Source organism: Marmota flaviventris, chromosome 1 (genome assembly GCF_047511675.1).
Source record: "Marmota flaviventris isolate mMarFla1 chromosome 1, mMarFla1.hap1, whole genome shotgun sequence".
NCBI classification, from domain to species: domain Eukaryota; kingdom Metazoa; phylum Chordata; class Mammalia; order Rodentia; family Sciuridae; genus Marmota; species Marmota flaviventris.
This window is the reverse complement of record NC_092498.1, coordinates 158,183,830-158,204,846: the sequence shown is the minus strand read 5'-3', so window position 1 is coordinate 158,204,846 and position 21,017 is coordinate 158,183,830. Positions and strand designations below refer to the sequence as shown.

The following is a 21,017-nucleotide window of genomic DNA, read 5'->3' as shown; positions in this document are numbered from 1 at the left end:
CCTACTATATGCTCAAGACCCCTGGGCTGGAACCCCAGCAACACTAAAAAGATAAAGTAAGCATAAAAACTTCACTAGAGTGATTGAACAGGAGATTGAGCAAGTAGAAGAAATGATCAGTAAACTTAAGACAAAACAATTCAAATGATCCAGTTAATGGAACAGAAAGGAAAAAAAAAAAAAATGAAGGAAGAAAAGCTAGCAGAACCTAAGGACATGTGGGATACCAACAATCAGCGCAAATACATATTTATGGGAATTTCAGAAGAATAAGAGTAAGAGGAATTGAAAGAATATCTGATGAAATAATGACCCCAAGGGGCTGAGATTGTGGCTCAGTGGTAGAGCACTCGCCTAGCAGGTGCAAAGCCCTGGGTTTGATCCTCAGCAGCACATAAAAATCTATAAAAATAAAGGTATTATGTCCAACTAAAAATAAATAAAGGGCTAGGGATGTGGCTCAAGTGGTAGCGTGCTCGCCTGGCATGCGTGCGGCCCGGGTTCGATCCTCAGCACCACATACAAACAAAGATGTTGTGTCTGCCGAAAACTAAAAAATAAATATTAAAAAAATTTTCTCAGCAAGAGAAACAATAAGAGAGGTAAATAGGGAGCCTACATCATGGGAACAAATTTTTACTCCTCACACTTCAGATAGAGCCCTAATATCCAGAGTATACAAAGAACTCAAAAAATTAGACAATAAGATAACAAATAACCCAGTCAACAAATGGGCCAAGGACCTGAACAGACACTTCTCAGAGGAGGACATACAATCAATCAACAAGTACATGAAAAAATGCTCACCATCTCTAGCAGTCAGAGAAATGCAAATCAAAACCACCCTAAGATACCATCTCACCCCAGTAAGATTGGCAGCCATTATGAAGTCAAACAACAACAAGTGCTGGCGAGGATGTGGCGAAAAGGGTACTCTTGTACATTGCTGGTGGGACTGCAAACTGGTGCGGCCAATTTGGAAAGCAGTATGGAGATTTCTGGGAAAGCTGGGAATGGAACCACCATTTGACCCAGCTATTGCCCTTCTGGGACTATTCCCTGAAGACCTTAAAAGAGCGTACTACAGGGATACTGCCACATCGATGTTCATAGCAGCACAATTCACAATTGCTAGACTGTGGAACCAACCCAGATGCCCTTCAATAGATGAATGGATAAAAAAAATGTGGCATTTATACACCATGGAGCATTACACAGCACTAAAAAATGACAAAATCATGGAATTTGCAGGGAAATGGATGGCACTAGAGCAGATTATGCTTAGTGAAGCTAGCCAATCCCTAAAAAACAAATACCAAATGTCTTCTTTGATATAATGAGAGCAACTAAGAACAGAGCAGGGAGGAAGAGCAGGAAGAAAAGATTAACATTAAACAGAGACATGAGGTGGGAGGCAAAGGGAGAGAAAAGGGAAATTGCATGGTAATGGAGGGAGACCCTCATTGTTATACAAAATTACATATAAGAGGTTGTGAGGGGAATGGGAAAATAAACAAGGAGAGAAATGAATTACAGTAGATGGGGTAGAGAGAGAAGATGGGAGGGGAGGGGAGGGGGGATAGTTGAGGATAGGAAAGGTAGCAGAATACAACAGTTACTAATAGGGCATTATGTAAAAATGTGGATGTGTAACCGATGTGATTCTGCAATCTGTATTTGGGGTAAAATTGGGAGTTCATAACCAACTTGAATCTAATGTATGAAATATGATATGTCAAGAGCTTTGTAATGTTTTGAACAACCAATAAAAAAAAGAAATTTGGAAAAGAATGTGGCACATTAAGTGAATATTTTAATAAAATTAAAAAGCCTTGAAAAAAAAATCTCTCTCTAAAAATAAAATAAAAATAAATAAATATTTATTCATTAAAAAAATAATAATAATGGTCCTAAATCCCATGAAAGATACAAATCTACAAATCCAAGCTCAATAAACCCCAAGCAAAATAAATTCAGAGACAACAAACCAAGACATATTATAGTCAAATAACTGAAAGAGAGAATCTTGGAAAAAGCAAGAAAGAAGTGACTTTTTCTTTTGGCACCACAGATTGAACTCAGGGGCACTCTACCCCTAAGCCACATCTCCAGCCCTATTTTGTATTTTATTTAGAGACAAGTTATCACTGAGTTTCTTGGCACCTCGCTGTTGCTGAGGATGACTTTGAACTTGATCCTCCTGTCTCAGCCTCCCAAGCCACTGGGATAACAGGAATGTGCCAGGGCGCCTGGCCCAAGAAGTGACTTGTTATATACAGGCATACTTAATAATGTTATCAACTAATTTCTCACCAGAAACCAGAAAACAAAAGCTAAAAAACAATGAGATGATATATTCAAGACAATTGTTAGTAAAACCCATCCTTCAAAAAAATTAAAGAAAAATTATGATTTTTTTACCAGATAAAACAAAAACCAAGATAATTCATCTTTTAAGACCTATCCGAAAAGATATATGAAAGGGTGTCTTGAAATGAAAATAAATATATAGTAACTTGAAGCCATTTGAAGAAATAAATAACACTGGCAAAGGTAACTACATAAGAAAACATAAAAACATTTACACTTTTGATTTGCAACTCCTATGTGTTTCTAAATGATATAAGAGGCAAATGTAATAAAACAATAATTATAACTCTGCATTAATGGACACATAATGTTTAAGATGCAATATGTGACAGTAATCATAAAAAAAAGAAAGGGAACAAAGCCACATGAGAATAAGACATGCTGATGTACATCTGTACTTCCAGTTATTCAGAAGGCTGAAGCATAAGGATCACAAGTTCAAAGCAGCCTAGGCAACGTGGCAAAATACTATCTCAAAATAAAATTTAAAAGACTGGGGTTGTGGCTCAGTTGTAGAGCGCTTGCCTAACATGTGTGAGGCATTACGTTCAATTCACAGCACAGCATATAAATAATGAATAAAATGAAGGTCCATCAAAATCTAAAAAAAAATAAATAAAATGTTAAAAATAAAATAAAAAAGGCTGAGGGCTGCAGATGTGGCTCAGCAGCAATGCACTTATTACACAGCATGCACTAAGTCCTGGGTTCAATCCACAGTACCACAAAAAGGAGGGTTTGGGATGTAGCTCATTGATAAAGCACTTGCCTAGCAAGGGCAAGGCCTGGATTCCATCTCCAGTACCACCAAACACACACACACACACACATACACACACGAGAACAGGATACATACTACTGAAATCAAGTTGGTATTAGTCAGATTAGGTTGTTAAAAGTTTAAGAAATGAAATAAAGGTCCCATGTTAACCTCTAAGAAAACAATAAAGGGAAAAGGAAAGAAGGGAAATTAATGGGCTGTGGTGTAGCTCAGAAGTACAGCATGTGCTCAGCATACACTGGCCCTGAGTTTAAACCCTATCGCACAGATACACACACAAATCACCTAAGTAAACTAAAGGGCAGTAATAGAGAATCAAAGAGCAAAAAGCATAGAAAACAAATTTAAAATGTGAATGAAGCTCATTTAAAAAAAAATCACCAAAATAGATTTTAAAATATGATTCTCTGGGTATTGTGGGGCAAGCCTGTAATCCCAGCAGCTCAGGAAGCTGAGACAAGAGGATTATAAATTCAAAGCCAGCCTCAGCAATTTAGCAAGGCCCTGAGCAATTTACCAAGACTGTCTCAAAATAAAAAGGGCTGGCTGGGAATGTAGTTCAGTGGTTAAATGTTTCTGGGTTCAATCCCTGGTACCAAAAAAATAAATTTAAAAAATAAGTATGATCCATATATATGCTGCCTACAAGAGAAACCCTTTACATACAAAGATATAGAGAGATTGGAAGTAAAAAGATGGAAGAAGCTACTTCATGTAAGCAGTAACCAGAAGAGACCTATAGTGAGTATATTATTATCTAACAAAGCAGGTTTTTTGTTTTTTGAGAACGGGCATTGAACCCAGGGGCACTTAACCACTGAGTCACATCCCCAGCCTTTTTTTGTATTTTATTTAGAGACAGGATCTTACCAAATTTCTTAGGGACTCGCTAAACTGGGATTGCAGATGTAGACCACTGTGCTGGGATAACAAAGTATTTGAATTTTAAGTCAAGAAATATCACAAGAGGGGCTGGGGTTGTGGCTCAGTGGTAGAGCACTCGCCTAGCACGTGAGAGGCCCTGGGTTCGATCCTCAGCATGATACAAAAATAAAATAAATGTAATGTGTTCAAATACAACTAAAAAATGTTTTTAAAAAAAGAAATATCACAAGAGGCAAAGGACATTATATATTGATAAAGTCTACATTCATAAGATATAAAAGTTAAATATATACAAACATAAAAAAAAAATAGAAAATTGGCCAGGTACAATGGACATGCTTATAATCCCAGTGAGTTGAGAGGCCAAGGCAGGAAGATTGCAAATCTGAGGCCAGCTCAAACACCTAGAAACACCCTGTCTCAAAATTTTTAAAAAGGCTAGGAATGTAGCTCAGTAGAGTGCTCCTGGGTTCAATTCCCAGTGCCATAAAAAAGAAATAAACATTTATTACACAACATAGCAAAACCCCACAATATAATTCGGCAAAAGCTGACAAAATTGAAGGAGATGTATATTTTGAAATAACTCAATGTTAGAGTTGGCAACTTCAATACCCTATTTTCAATAATAATGTTCAGAAAGAAGATCAATAAGGAAACATTCTTTTTTTTTTTTTTAAAGAGAGAGTGAGAGAGAGAATTTTTTAATATTTATTTTTTTTTAGTTTTCAGCGGACACAACATCTTTGTTTGTATGTGGTACTGAGGATCGAACCCGGGCCGCACGCATGCCAGGCGAGCACGCTACCGCTTGAGCCACATCCCCAGCCCCAAGGAAACACTCTTGAACAAACTTCCTTACAGAAACCTATTCAAAAGATGCATACGGAGGGCTGGGGTTGTGGCTCCGTGGCAGAGCGCTTGCCTCACACATGTGAGGCACTGGGTTCGTTCCTCAATACCACGTAAAAATAAATAAACAAAATAAAGATATTTGTAAAAAAAAAAAAAAAAAAAAAGATATGTATGGAACATTCCACCTGACAACAGAATAGAAATTCTTCTCAACTACACATGAAACATTCTGCAGAACAGATCCACAGGTTAGATCAAAAGTTTTAATAAACTTTAAAAGATCAAAATCAGACTAAGGGGCTGGGGTTGTAGCTTAGTGGAAGAGTGCTTGCCTTGCATGTGTAAGGCACTGGGTTCGATTCTCAGCACCGCATATAAACAAATAAATAAATAAAGGTACATTAATAACTAATAAAAATATTTTTTAAAAAAATCTGACTAAGTGGGCTGGGGCTGTAGAGTAGAGCACTTGCCTAGCACACATGAGACAATGGGTTTGATAAGCAACACATTTTTATAAAATAAAGTAACTGTGTCCATATACAACTACATTTTTTTTTAAAGAGAGAGGGAGAGGGAGAAGGAGAGGGAGAGGGGGAGAGAGAGAGAGAGAGAATCTTTTTTATTATTATTATTTTTTAGTTATCAGCGGACACAACATCTTTGTTTGTATGTGGTGCTGAGGATCGAACCCAGGCCGCACGCATGCCAGGCGAGCGCGCTACCGCTTGAGCCACATCCCCAGTCCCACTTTTTTTTTTTTTTTAAATCAGACTAAGTAACATTTATGACCACAAAAGAATGGAAAGAGAAATCAATAACAGAGCTAGGAAATTTACAACTACATGGGAATTAAACATACTTTTCAACAACCAATGGATCAAAGAAGAAATCACAAATTAGAAAATAAGTCAGGTACAGTAATAAGTACCTATGGTTTCCAGCTACTCAGAAAGATGAGGGAGGAGGATTGCTTTAGTCAAACAAAATTAAATCATAACATACCAAAACATAAGGGATGCTGCAAATGTAGTGCTCAGAGGGAATATATAAGGACTATGAAGTTAAAAACAAAGAAAAATCTCCTCTGAACAACTAACTGGACACCTTTAAGAACAAGAAAACGAAGAGCAAATTAAGCACAAAATTAGGATAAATAACACATAAATAAAATGCTAAAAAAACAAAACAAAACAATGAAACCAGAAGCTGATTCTTTGAAAATATTAACAAAATTGATAAAACCTTAGCTAGACTGACAAAAGGAAAAGAAAGACATCACTAAAATCAGAACTGAAAGTGCAGGCATTACTACTAATTTTACAAAAATAAGGAAGATTATAAGAGAACACTCATGGAGTTGGAGGTATAACTCAGTGGCAGAACATGTGCTTAGCATCCCTGAGGCCCTGGGTTCAATTCCCAGCACCACAAAAAAAAAAATAAACAAGCAGAACACAGTGGCCCACGCCTGTAAATCCCATCTATTCAGGAGACTGAGGCAAGAGGATCACAAATTTAAGGCCAACCTCAGCAACCCTTTTCAAAATAAAATAAAATAAATAAATAAGGGCTGGGGATATAGCTCAGTTGGTGGAGTGCTTGCCTCCCATGCACAAGGCCCTGGGTTCAATCCCCAGTACCACAAAATAAATGAACAAACACACACTATGAACAGCTGTACACCAAATAAACTGGATAACCAAAACCAAAATGGATAAATTCTAGAAATACACAAATCTACTGAAACTCACATAAAAATAAACAAAATATCAATGTAAACCTAAAACCAATAAGAAGATTAAGCAGACTGAATCAATAATCAAAACTCCCCACAAAGAAAAACCATGATCCATGTAGCTTCAGTGGTAAATTCCACTTTTCCAAAGAAAAAAGTAGGAACACTTTGTAACTCATATAATCAAGATCAGTATCACCCTGATAATGAAGCCACATAATGCTAGCAGAAGAAAACTACAAATATTCCCCATACATTGTTTTTATTAAAATTGTAAAAAAAAAAAAAAAAATGCTAATAAGCCAGCTAGATATAGTCCCAGCTACTCAGGAGGCTAAGGCAAGAGGATCCCAAGCTCAAAGTCAGCTTGGGCAACTTTAAGAGACCCTACCAAAAAATAAAATAAATAAAATTTTAAAATAAAATAAAATAAAACTGGCTGTAGCTCAGTGTTTGCCTAGCAATAATGCAAGGCCCAGGATTCAATCCCAAATACTTGGGGCAGGGCATGAGGTAGCATGAATTAAACACTATGACCTACAACAGTTTTGGCCAAAAGGATACTACAATAATATAACATCTTAAAAAATTAATGTTCTACATCATATTAACAGAACAAAATGAGGGAAAAAAACACATGATCATCTTAACTGATGCAGAAAAAAACATTTAACAAAATTGAATACACTTTCAGAAAAACACTAAATACCGTAGAATAGAAAAGAACTTCTGAAACATTAAAAAAAAAGGAGCTATCACCATATTCAATGGTTAAAAATCTGAAAGTTTCCCCATAGTATCTGAAAGAAGATTAGCATGCCCTCTTTTTTTTTTTTAATATTTATTTTTTAGTTTTCAGCAGACACAACATCTTTGTTTGTATGTGGTGCTGAAGATCGAACCCGGGCCACTTGAGCCACACCCCCAGCCCTAGCATGCCTTCTTTTGCCACTTCTATTCAACATGGTACTGATCATTCTAGCCTAAACAATTATGTCAAAAAATAAAATAAATATATAAATAAAGTAATCCAAATCAGGAAAGAACTATTTCTATCTGTAACTGACCTGATCTTATGTAACTGACCTGATCTTAAGTGTAGAAATCTCTAAAGATTATATGCAAATATCTATTAGAATACCAAATTCAGCTAATTACAGGATACAAAATTAACACCCCAAAATCAGAAATATTTCTATACATAGTAACACAGAATAATCCAAAAACGGAAATAAGCAAACAATTTAATTTATAATAATATCAAAATATAGAACACCTAGGAATAAATTTAACCGAGGAGGTTGTTGTGAACTGAATGCTATTCCCCCAAAGTTTACACATTGAAGCCCTAACCCCAGTGTGACTATATTTAGAACAGAGAAATAATTGAGGTTAAAAGAGGTTATAAGTGGGGGGAGGGGTTCTGATTCAACAGGATTAGTATCCATACAAGAAGAGAAACCAGGCAATTCCCTCTCCCCAGTACATACAGCTAGGAGAGACCATGTGAGGATATACTTGGAAGGCTGCAAGCTAGGAATAGAGTCATTGCGACAAACCAACCCTGCTAGATCTTGATCTGGGATTTCTAGCCTCCAAAACTGTTGAGAATATAAATTTTGTTTAAGCCACCGGGTCTATAATATTTTGTTAGGTTAGCCTGAGTTAACAGAGACATAAGACCTGCATACCGAAAATTATACAATACTGCTTTAAAAAAAAAAAAAAAAAAAACCCCACTTGAAAGCCTAAGGAAATGGAAAGACATCCCAGGTTCATGGACTGGAAGACAATGTTGTAAAAATGAGATGATCTCAAGATTAAATGAACCATGGGGCTGGGGATGTGGCTCAAGCGGTAGCGCGCTCGCCTGGCATGCGGGCAGCCTGGGTTCAATCCTCAGCACCATATACAAACAAAGATGTTGTGTCCACCGAAAACTAAAAAACAAAAGTATTCAAATTCTCTCTCTCTCCCCCTCTCTCTCTCTTAAAAAAAAAAAAAAAAAAAAAGATTAAATGCAACCTCAGCAGGCACCCTGACACACATCTATAATCCCAGAAGCTTAGGAAGCTGAGACAGGAGGATAGCGAGTTCAAAGCCAGCCTCAAACAGTGAGGTGCTAGCAACTCAGTGAGACCCTGTCTCTAAATAAAATATAAAAAAGGGCTAGGGATGTGGCTCAGTGGTTGAGTGCCCCTGAGTTCAATCCCCAGTATCAACAACAACAAAATTAAATGCAAGCTGGGGGATATAGCTCAGTTGGTAGAGTGATTGCTTGCGTGCATGAGGCTCTGGGTTCAATCTCCAGCACCACAAAACAAATAAATAAAAAGATTACATGCAACCTCTATCAAAATCTCAACAGTATTTGTTTCCCAAAATGGAAAAATTCATCCTAAAATTCATGTGGAATCTCAAAGGACCCTGAATAAGGCAAAACAATTTTTTAGAAAGACTGAAGGTGGAGGACTCACACTTCCTCATGACAAAACTTTCTACCAAAGGGACAATAATCAAAACAGTATAGCACTGGCAAAAGGATACACACATAGACCAACCCAATAGACTGAGAGTTCAGAAATAAACCTTCACTTATATGCTCAATTGATCTTTAACAAAAATGCAAGATCATTCAACGGGAAAGAATAGCCTCTTCAACAAATGGTACTAGAAAAACTGTTTATCCACATATAAAAAAATAAAATGGGCCCTTACTTCACATAATATATGTAAATGAACTCAAAATGGATCAAAGACCAAATTGAAGAGCTGATACTAAAAAAAACTCTTAGGAAAAAAAACATCGGAAAATCTACATGACCATTCATGTTATGACAACAGTTTCTTTAAAAATCAGACCTAAGCAGCCTACACCAGAAGTTCTAGTTATTTGGGGGTAGGGGAGGAAATAGGATCACTTAAAGCCCCAGAGTTCCGGATCAGCTGGGGAAACATAGCAAGACTGCCTCAAAAATAAATAAACAGGGTTTCAATAAAAATTAAAAGTTTTCCCGGGAGCAGTGTTTCATGCCTATAATTCCAATGATTTGGGATGCTGAGGCAGGAGGATCAAAAGTTCAGCTTTAGCAACTTAATGAGATATTAAACAACTTAAAAAATACCTAAAGTGATCTCAAGATTAAATGCAACCTCAGCGGGCACCCTGGCACACATCTGTAATCCCAGAGGCTTGGGAAGCTGAGACAGGAGGATAGCGAGTTCAAAGCCAGCCTCAAACAGTGAGGTGCTAGCAACTCAGAGAGACCCTTGCTAAAGTTGCTGAAGCTGGCTTTGAATTCATGATCCTTTCTGCCTCAGCCTCCCAAGCTATTAGGCTTACAGGTGTGCTCCACCTTGCCCACCCTGTCTCAAAAAAAAAAAAAAAAAAAAAGTAGGGACGGAGAGGGTAGGAATGTGACTCAGGGGTAAAAGCATCCCTGGGTGAAATCCCCAGTACATCCCCCACCCCCACCCACCAAAAAAAATTTTAGCTAGGCCTGTGACTACATACCTATGATTCCAGCTACTCTCAAGGCTGAGGCAGGATGATTGAAAGAGTTTTTTTCTAGTTACAGACAAACAATAATTTTATTTTATTTATTTGTTTTTATATGGCGCTGCGGACTGAACCCAATGCCTCATACATGCAGATAAATGCTCTACCAATTAAGCTACAACCCCAGCCCAGATGACTGCAAGTTTGAGTTCAACCTCAGTAACTTAGCAAGACTCTGCCTGAAAATAAAACATTTTTTAAAAGGGTTTGTGATATAGCTGAGTAGTAAAGTGACCCTGGGTTGAATCTCCAGTAGCACAAAATAAACAAATAGATAGATAAATAAATAAAACTTAAATTAAAAAACAAAACTGTGAAATTTTCAGAGTGCAGTGGCATACACCTATAATCCCAACAACTTGGGGGTCTAAGGCAAAAAGATCCACAAGTTTGAGGCCAGCCTCAGCAATTCAGCAAGGTTTGATCTGCAGCACCAAATAAATAAACAGCTTTAAAGAGAGAAAGAGGGAAGAGAAAAAAAAAAAAAAAACCTAGAATGGGAGAAAATATTTGCAAATCATTTATCTGATAAGGGTTAATATCCTGGAAATATATAGAACTCCTACAATTCAACAAAAGACAACCAGCTTTAAAACGGTATGCTGGGGCCTGGCACAGTGGCAAACACCTGTAACCCCAGCAGCTCAGAAGGCTGAAGAAGGAAAATCTCAAGTTCAAGGCAACCCTCAGCAATGAAGCAAGGCCCAAAACAACTTAGCAAGACCCTGACTCAAAATGAAAAATAAAAGGGCTGGGGATGTGGCTCAGTGTTTAAAAAAAAAAAAAGGTTTATAAATAAATAAACAGGCAAATGGCCAATAAGAATACAAAAACAGGGCTGGGTTGTAGCTCAGTGGTAGAGAACTTGCCTCGAATGTGTGAGACACTGGGTTCAATCCTGAGCACCACATAAAAATGAATAAATAAAATATTGTGTCCAACTACAACTAAAAAAAAATTTTAAAAAGAAAGAATACAAAATACAAAAACAATGTTCAACATCCTTAATGATGAAGAAAATTAAAATCAAAACCACAATAAGATATCATTTCACATCAACTAAGATGGCTCTAATATGAAAAAGTATCGGTAAGGATGTGGAGAAGTCAGAACCCTCATCCACTGCTGGAATGTAAGACTATGTGGTTATTATTGTGAAAATCTGGCGATTTATCAGAATATTAAACAGAATAAACATATAATCCAGCAATCCCACTTCTACATATATATCCCAAAGAATTGAAAACAGGAACACAAGCAAATTCTTGCATGCCAATATTCATAGCAACATTATTCAAAAAACCCAAAAACTAGAAAAAACCCAAGTGTCCATCAACAGATGAATGGATAAACAAAACATGGTATATCCACACAATGGAACATGAATGATTCATAAGAAGAAATAATGTTCTGATACATACTACAACATGGATGAACCTTGAAAACATTATGCTAAGTAGAATGAATTGTACGTAACTTTCCTATGTTCATATATGAATACACCAACCAGTGAAATTCCACATCATGTACAACTACAAGAATGGGATCCTAATTAGAATCTAAGTTATAATCCACGTATGTACAATGTCAAAATACACTCTACTGTCATGTATATCTAAAAATAACAATAAAAATCATTATGTAAGTGAAATAAAACACATATAAAAGTAAAAATACTGTATGTTACTTCATTTATATGAAATATTTATAATAGGCAAAAATCACAGAAGTACAAGGGGCTGGGGAATAGGGGAAATGAAGAGTTGTTGTTTAATAGGTAGAATTTCTGCTTGGGTGATGAAAATATTTTGGAAATAGTAGCAATGGTTTTACAAATGTTTAGATTGTTTGTTTTTGTATTAGGAATCAAACCCAATCAAACCCAACAGAGATTTACCACTGCCACTGAGGTACATCCTCAGCCCCTAACATTTTTATTTTGAGGTAGATTCTAAGTGGCCCAAGCTGGTACTGAACTTGCAATCCTCTAGCTTCAGCCTCCTGGGTCACTGGAATTACAGACAATATATCATTGCACCCAGCAATAAAATACAGATATAGATTTGGGGTGGGGGGGTACCAGGAATTGAACCTAGTACTGAGCCACATCCCCAGCCCTTTTTTGTATTTTATTTAGAGACAAGGTCTCACTGAGTTCTTAGGTCCTTGCTGAATTGCTGAAGCTGGCTTTGAACTTATGATCCTTCTGCCTCAGCCTCCCAAGCTATTGGGATTATAGGTGTATTTCATCTTGCCCAGTTTATTTATATATAAATATTTGCACATATTTATATATAAATAAGAGTATATATTTATATTATATATAAATATACATAAATAAAAATTAATGAAACAGTTGGGCATGATGGCACATGCCTTGTAATTCTAGCAATTCAGGAGGGTAAAGCAGGAGGTTTGCAAAGTTGAGGCTAGCCTCAGCAACTGAAGAAGACTCTGCCTCAAAACAAAAAAATAAAAAGGGCTGAGGAAATAGTTTAATGGTAGTGCTTGCCTACCATGTGTGAGGCCCTGGATTCAATCCCCAGTACTGCAACAAAATAAAATAAAGAGAATAAACCTGAACTATCATGGTCACAATATAGTGCCTCTAGGGAGAATCTCTCACTTCTCCTCCACCTGCTCTCCCTCTCCCTGCACTTCAGCCAAAGATTTATTCAGCAGCTCCCAACCAGCATCTTGATATAAATGCCTGAGGTAGGGTGTGGCAGGGCTGCCTTGCTTTATCACCTGACTCTGTTTTCACCCCAATTCAACAGACCTCAGGTGATCTGGAGTAGAAGATTACCATGTTGGCCTAGCCCCTAGGATGCAGGAAGACTCAAGGCCCTCCTTTAACTCAGGGAAGGTAGCAGCCAAGAATGTCAACTCTGGGGAATGAAGAAATGCTACTTTGAGGAGCTGGGGTTATGGCTCCTGCCTAGCCTTGGGTCCTGCCTCAGCCTTGAGAGTAGCACTTTCCTAGCATTGGGTCCAATTCTCAGCACCACATATAAAGAAATAAAGGTCCATTGAAATAAAAAATATATAGTAAAAAAAAAAAAAAATATGCTGCTGGGTGTGGTGGTACACACCTGTAATCCCAGCAGCTTGGGAGGCTGCGATAGAACTGTGAGTTCAAAGCAAGCCTCAGCAACTACGAAGCACTAAGCAACTCAGTGAGACCCTATCTCTACTTAAAATACAAAATAGGGCTAGGGATGTGGCTCAGTGGTCAAGTACGCTTGAGTTCAATCCCCAGTACCAAAAAAAGTAATAATAATAAAAATAAAAATGCTACCTTGAAATGCTGCTGGTACCAACAAAGGGGACCTGGGCAATAATTATAGAAGGCAAGTGAGAGGGAAATGATAAGAGTACAATTTGAGCAGGAAGAAGAGCAGTCTGGCTGTAGTTTACTCTCCCTGGGCTCAGCTTTGGCCTGGGATACTCCCCAGAACCTCAGTCCAAGCACATTAGAATTCAAGTAGCCAGTCTCTCTAACTTTGGTTTAATGAGACCCTTAGCCCTCTGTTCCACAGGCTCAACCAGTATGAAACTAAAGGGAGGCCTTGGAGTGAGCTGGTGGCAGAGACTTCTGAAGCAATCTACACTTAAGCTGGCCTGTGGGCTCTCAGGCTACTGAGCTCACATGGTGAGCACACCACCCTAGCCTTGCCATTTAAAACCATATTCCATTCATTCTTATCATTTTCCAAAAGAGCCATAGATTAGCTGTTCACTTCTTTTATCAGTGGAATACAAAATCTCAATTAGAAAAAGGAAGAAGAGGTTATAAGGTCCTAGCTATATTTTTACTCAGCACCTAACAGATCATAATGGCAGGCAAGGGCTACAGTCACAGGCCAGTCCCTCCCATCCAGGGTTTCCTGGTCACCCACCCTGTGCCCTCAGAGCCACATCTTCAAGTCTCAAAAAATTCAAAGCACTCATCTTCAAAACCAGACTAAAAGCTCCCACATTTAAAAATTCCAAAACTATCTTTCCTTAGTTATCCAAATGACTGAGAATAAACTACAAACCCAATATTTGCCACTCAAATTTCAGGAGCTTTAAAAAAAACAGAAGCATGACCCAGCACCAAGAAAGCATCTACAGTAAGTACATTTTATGTTCTGCTTTAGAAAAGGATCCAAGCTCTCACAAGAAACAATTATATGTAACAATAAGAGGACAACACCAGACAGAGGGAAAGCGCCTGAGGCTCACATGGGCAAAGTGGAGAAAAAAAGGAAGAGAGAAGGGTGAATCTGTAAGAATTGAAAAGAAGGGGAGCATTCTTACAGAAGGATGAGGTTGTGGGCGGGGTGCCTGAAAGGCTATATATTGCCCAACTGAAGTCACCTGATGGACAAACAGTTCCAAGAGAGAAGGCAGGGAATGAGACAGAGGCAGAAACCTTTTATGTACAGGAAGATAATCATTGATGCTAGAAAAAGCAGAGCCCCCAAAACAGGAGAGAAAGGTAGAGACTAACAAGACCCAAGTTTAACAGTGAGGAGGTAGCAGCGGCAGGTCAGCAAAGAATGGTGCACTGGCTGTAGGACTGGGCTGAGACACTGCCAAAGGTTTAAAAGCTTGGGAGGCAAGGAAGGGTCAGAAGTATAACAACTGGAGGGAGTCCAGTTGCTTGGTGTGAAGTACTTTCAGGAAGGTGGGAGAAATGAGAACTGCATCCTGGAGTTAAGCACAGGTCAAGTCTCCAAAGGGGTGAGGGATCAAAGAATGGAGAAAAGAAGAGACAAGAGGATAATAATGCCAAAGCAAAGCCTATTGTTAAGAGAAGCCCAAGTCTCTGAGGCAGAAGTCCCTGAGACAGGGGGAGGTAGGGATGTGGGGTCAGTCATTGAAAGCAAAATCCCAGAAAAGCCAGTGAAGGTAACGTGGTCAGTTAGGAATAAGGACTGAGATAAATGGGAAGCACCTGTTGGAGGGTACCAGAAATAAAGCCTGGAACACAGGTGTCCAGAAAGTTAGAAAGATGCAAAATGAAGGGGAAAAGCAAAAGAAGACCTAGATGGGAACACCAACCCTCTATTAAGAGAGGCCAGAGAAGGAGGTCTTGTCCCGATAAATAGGGCCAGGCATCCAGAAGCCAGGGAAGACAGGAGAGAATAGGAGCACAAATACATACTCCTCTTCCCTGTGTATATTACCACAAATCTGCAAAGTTTGGAACCCCCCAGAATTTTGGAAAACTAGTACAAAGCTGGGAATCTCCTCAAGAGCCCAGAGTCACAGCCCACTTCTGTGCATGTGTGGGCTACCCAGACTACAAGCCTACTTTAGGAGCACAGAGATAGCCCCAACAGCACACACACCACCTGAAAGAATAATCTGATAAGAAGTGGAAGTGTTCAATACTCACAGGAACAATAAGCCCTTGCCAAGTCAATAAATTAGCTTCATCAACCTGGATGTTACGGAAGTTTTTCATTCCACATTTGCGGATCTCTTCAAGCTCCTGTTGATTAACAAAGCATAAAGGGATATCAAATCAGGGAAAGTACCACATATTAAGATCCCTCCTGACTCCCTCAAATTAAACCAGGTGATGACACCACTAATGACAAAATATGATTGAGGACTAGATCACACCAGGGTGGTTAAAGAGGCACAGAGCCCAGCCCTCTGTGAGGTCATTGCCTCTACCCCTGTCCCAGACCAAGACAAGCCCCCACCTCCGTGAGTCCACTGAGCATGATGAGGGTGATCATATGTCTACAGATGTACCAACTCTTCTTTGGGTTGGTGGCCATGCCTATTTAAATACTCTCAACACCCTGCACCTGGCAGACACATAGGAGGGGCTAACCTGAGATGCTACAGACCTAACTTCTTCCAATTAAGATTCGTTAAGCACTGACTAGGCACTGGATGCTGAGAATATAAAGATGAATAAAACTGTGTACTAGGAGCCAATCAAAGGTAAATGCACACCCACAAACTTTCCTACACATTGCCATGAGTGCATTTCAGGACTCCATCCCAGCATAAGCAAAGAGACCATCATACAAACTGGGATGGGGAGGGGGATAGGAAACCTTCACTAAGGCTTGGTTTCTTGAGTTGCCACAGAGGGGAAATGAGACCCAGAGCTGAAGACAATGAAAGAGAAACTATGTTGTAAGCAACAGGAATCTTTAAAAATATCAGGTATTACTGCATGTATATAGTCAATGTGACAAATGCTATTTCACCCAGAAAGCACAACCACTGCAATTAAATACTTCAGGACCCTGTCTAAGATGTGTTTAGAACTGTCTATTACTGCTTTTTGACTGTGTACCAGCCTAACATTTCCCACTGCTTCCTCAACACCTCAAGTGAATATCCAGCAGGCTTCACAACCCAAGCCACCCCATATGCACACTCCCAGCCACCCATCACATTACCAACATTCCTTCATATTCACATAACTGGAGTGCCCCTCCTGCCACTGCCTCAACCCAGCCTCCTGCCCATTGGCAAGACAGCCTCCCCAACATCTCAGATGTCTTCTCTTCTGCAACTCTGAGCATCACCCCACTGAGCTCTGCTTCCTGTACCAGGCTGCTTTCTCTCTGACCCAGCCCACACAACCTCTAGAATGGGGAAAGCCTCTCCCTGTGCACAGTCATGGCTCAGGATAGCTCAGAGGTCCAATATCTTCAAGCTCAAAAGATCCTCTGCACCCCACACTTAATTGCTCTGCAGCAATTTATAAGGCACACTGGGGCTATACAGGCATGAAAGGAACAATTCTGAGGAAGGGGGAACCAAAGCCAATTACAGGTTCTTTAGTTGGGGTAAAGAGGATTTGGCCCAGAATGCGCCGGGGAGGAGAATGTATTGAAGGAACACAAGGAATAGGTACTTCATGGCAAGCAACAGGCACAGTGTCTTCCCACAGGGTTGCTCACTACTTGTCAAACCCCTCTCCCATCCCTGGTGCCCACCACCATAATCACCTGAACCTGGACCCAGATCCAGAAATTCTAGTTCAGCAAGTGTAGATGGAACCTGAACATAAAGATTTTTAACAAGCAGCACAAGGAGGGCAGAGGCACTGCCATACTGAGGGACAGGTCCATTTGGAAGAACTAGCACTAAGAAGATCTACTCTACAATGAGGGATGAAGTGGTCTGACTCCAGAGAAAGCATGAAGCCTGAGGGACCACTTCAACCTGCCAACTGTTGCCTGGTCCTTTTGCTAATGCCAGAGATTCATCAGAACACTCCACTGGAGATAATGAAGCCTGGGCAGATTCAAGAAGGGAAAAAAGTCTTGCACCAACACCAGCCCCATTCCCTTCCCAAATAGAATATCAGCTCGAGGAGGGCAGGTGTGAAGGCAGAGACCAGAAAGCCCCAGCAGTGCCAGGATTTAGCTCTTGATGGGGCTCAAACATTTGCTTAACGACTAAGTTAGTGAATGGCTAAGAAGGCAGGCCTTCCTAGGGGATCAGGAAAAAAAGGACTTGGTATTCTCTGAGTATCAAAGCTGTATTTTGGCTTTTTGGTCCTTGGTTCAAGATTATTAGAATTAAAATTCTTGGCTAGGGACAGAAGATATCATAACCCCCAGTAAGGCCTGGGTCATACTAAACTATTAAAATGCTTTGAACCAAATACAGACAGAAAAAAATATGTATACATATGCCAGAAAGAACTTTGAAACTAGACAACCAGGGGAAAAAAAAAAAAAACATAGGAGAAGATATCACGGGATAAAACAATTTTACCCCCAGACCTGGGGAATGATCCCAAAGGCACTCTACCACTGAGCCACATCCCAGTCCTTTATGTTTATTTTTTTATTTGAGAAAGGCTCTCACTAAGTTGCTGAGGCTGGGCTGGAACTTGCAATCCTCCTGCCTCCAGGATTATAGTTGTGTGCCACTGTGCAAATCTTAATCAATAAACTTTCTGGTTTCAGAACTCTACATACCAACACTGTGAATTATGGCTGAAAAACACAAGAAGGTAAATCTCACAAGAATTACAAAAATATCACAAGATGAACTCAATTGTAACAGGGCAGTGAAAAACTGTATCTTCCTCAAGAAAAAAAGAGGAACCTGTGGGCATGAGTGTAGGGAGAGCACCTATAGGTACTTTGATATCAAGCAGATGCATAAACAAAGATAAAAGCAATTCTGAGCAAGCCACATGCCTGGGGTCACAGAAGAAAGGGCAACACTAAAGAGGGCTGAGCTGGGAGGCTCAGGGAATTCAAAGCAGGGTTATCAGATAAACTCTCAACTTACCTTGCTGTCAAGTTAAGTCCTCCCAAGGAAGAGGCAAGCTCCATTGCATAACTCTAACCAATAAGGAAGAACTGATTAAAAGGCAGAAGTGAGAGAAACCAACAAACAAGTCCTGTCATCTTCTGGGAATTCTGAACAACCCATAGTAAAGAGTTTCTCAACAGGGTGTCACCAGCATCTTAACTCTGCACTTAAGCATCCTGAGCCTTGCCTGAGACAGACGCTAGGCATTGTGACACTGTCCCACCCAGATTTCCCAACGTCCTCTAGAGAATCACTGGACCTAGCATTGGCTAAGATACTAAAAGTCCTGCATTGCACAAAATGGCAATGCAGGAAAAAAAATGTTCAGTCCACTAAATGCCAATCATGCCTCCTACACTGAGGAAAACAAAGAAGATGAATTCAACACTCATTTAGGGAAAAAATAGATTCCATCTGAAGGCATGAGACTCAAAAAGTCAATATGACACTCAAGATGACAAACCCTTAAGCAATAACTGAGAAAGGTCCTGATAATGAAGAATTGGGGAAGGAATTTAAAGAAACCACGTAAAGTCAAAGAGGTTTAATTCAAAAGGTTATTACAGGGCTGGAGTTGTGGCTCAGTGGCAGAGTGTTCGCCTAGCACGGATGAGGCATGGGTTCGATCCTCAGCACCAAATAAAAATAAATAAATAAAAATAAAGGCATTGTGTCCACCTACTATTAAAAAAATAAAATAAAATAAAGGTTATTACAAATAGTGGAAGAAAGGAATTGACAAAGAAAAAATGTAGGGTGGCCCAGCTCTAAGGAAAACAAGAAGACCAAAGCCAAGATCGACAGGAGCTTACAAAAAAATACTCCCACAAAGGTTCCTTTCAGTTCTGCTCAGAATCAGAAGCAGCCTGGGGTCAACTGCTCAGAACTGATGATACAATGCTGACAAACCAAGAGAGAGACCTGAAGGAAAGCAGAACCCTGCTAGTCCCTTCTCCTGGTAAAGAACAGCAGATTTCCCAGCCAGGACAAGTGGAAGAAGAGGAAGACAGCAATGCTTCCCAAAATATGATCCCTTTCATATTTTTGTTTTTCTTTTGGGAAATGATGGGGACTGAGCCCAGGGATTAGTGCATGCCAGGTAAGCACTCTACCAACCAAGTCATATCTCCAGCCCTGTACAGTTCTTAAAAAGAGGAACAGCCCATTCCCTAAATGCCAGCTCAGCGAGCTAGATGCCCATATGCCAACCATGTGGCAAAGTGTGGAGTGTGCAGAAAGGAAAGGGGTTACTACCTGAAAGATGGGCCCTGAAACCCCTGCAGAAGCCCACTGCTTCAAGTACTGAGGCAGCTAGAAGAGCAAGAGATTGTCATGCAGTGCAGAATCGGCACTCATCACCCAACTCGGATCTACCTATCTGCATTTTGTCAAAGTAGCAAAAAAATCTGTTTCTTCTATGGGGCCTAGAAAGTTGACTGTACAAAATCTCCTCACATAATCCCCATGAAAGTCCAAGTTTAAGAACCACACAGGGGCCAGTGATTACTAACTAGTTCATGGTCAAAGTTTTTTTTAAGAAATCAGAAAAACTTGGGGCTGGGGTTGTATCTCAGCAGTGGAAAGCTCACCTATCATGTGCGAGGCACTGAGTTCGATCCTCAGCACCACATAAAAACAAATAAATAAAATAATTGTGTCCAACTACAACTATAAAAATATATCTTAAAAAAGAGATGGGGGCTGGGGTTGTGGCTCAGCGGCAGAGCGCTCGCCTAGCACGTGTAAGGCCCTAGGTTCGATCCTCAGCACCACATAAAAATAAATAAAGATATTGTGTCCAACTAAAAAATAAATATTTTTTTAAAAAAAGAAAGAGAGAGAGAGAATGATGGGGGCTGGGGCTGTGGCTCAGTGGTAGAGCGCTCACCTAGCAAGTGCAAGGCCCTGGGTTCAATCCTCAGCACTACATAAAAATAAATAAATAAAAGCATTGTGTCTACCCACATCTAAAAAATAAATAAGCATTTAAAAAGAGAGAGAGAGAGAGAATGATGGGTTTAAAAAAAAAAGAAATCAGAAAAACTGGGTGTGGTGGTGTATTCCTGTAATCCCAGCTGAGACAGAAGGATTGCAAGTGGGAAGCAAGCCTGGGCAATTTAACAAGATCCTATCTCAAATGCAAATACATAATATTTTCCCATCTGTACAGGGGTAATACACTGTATTAAATTTTAAGGTCTTACCTATGTTTGATTATAGAAACTAATAAAGTATTCTCTAAATAAATAAACAAAGTAAATACACAAACCAGGCATGGTGGTATATGCCTATAAACCCAGCAACTCAGGAGGCTAAGGCAGGTAGATCCCAAGTTCAAGACCAGCCTGGGCAACTTGGTGAAATCCTGTCTCAAAAAATAAGGAGGAGTTGGAGCTGTAGCTCAGTGGCAGAGCACTTGCCTAATTGCCTAATACATGTGAGGCACTGGGTTCGATTCCAAACAAAGAAATAAACTAAAGGCATTCCGTCAATCTACAACTACAAATTTTTTTTTTAGATAATAATAATAAGGTCTA

The 21,017-nt window shown here is 39.5% G+C and overlaps 1 protein-coding gene across 3 annotated transcripts in view; it reads right to left on the bottom strand.

Moving 5' to 3' along the window:
- Nucleotides 1-21,017, bottom strand: part of Ube2l3 (ubiquitin conjugating enzyme E2 L3) — a 64,001-nt gene that overhangs the window by 29,274 nt on the left and 13,710 nt on the right. For 2 of the 3 annotated variants that reach the window (XM_027924232.2, XM_071618318.1), the window contains exon 2: nucleotides 15,575-15,670. The exons of the other annotated variant lie outside the window; for it this stretch is intronic. In XM_027924232.2, coding sequence (XP_027780033.1) covers nucleotides 15,575-15,670 — 96 coding nt within the window. The remainder of the gene's footprint in view (nucleotides 1-15,574; nucleotides 15,671-21,017) is intronic. 3 annotated transcript variants of the gene reach the window in all.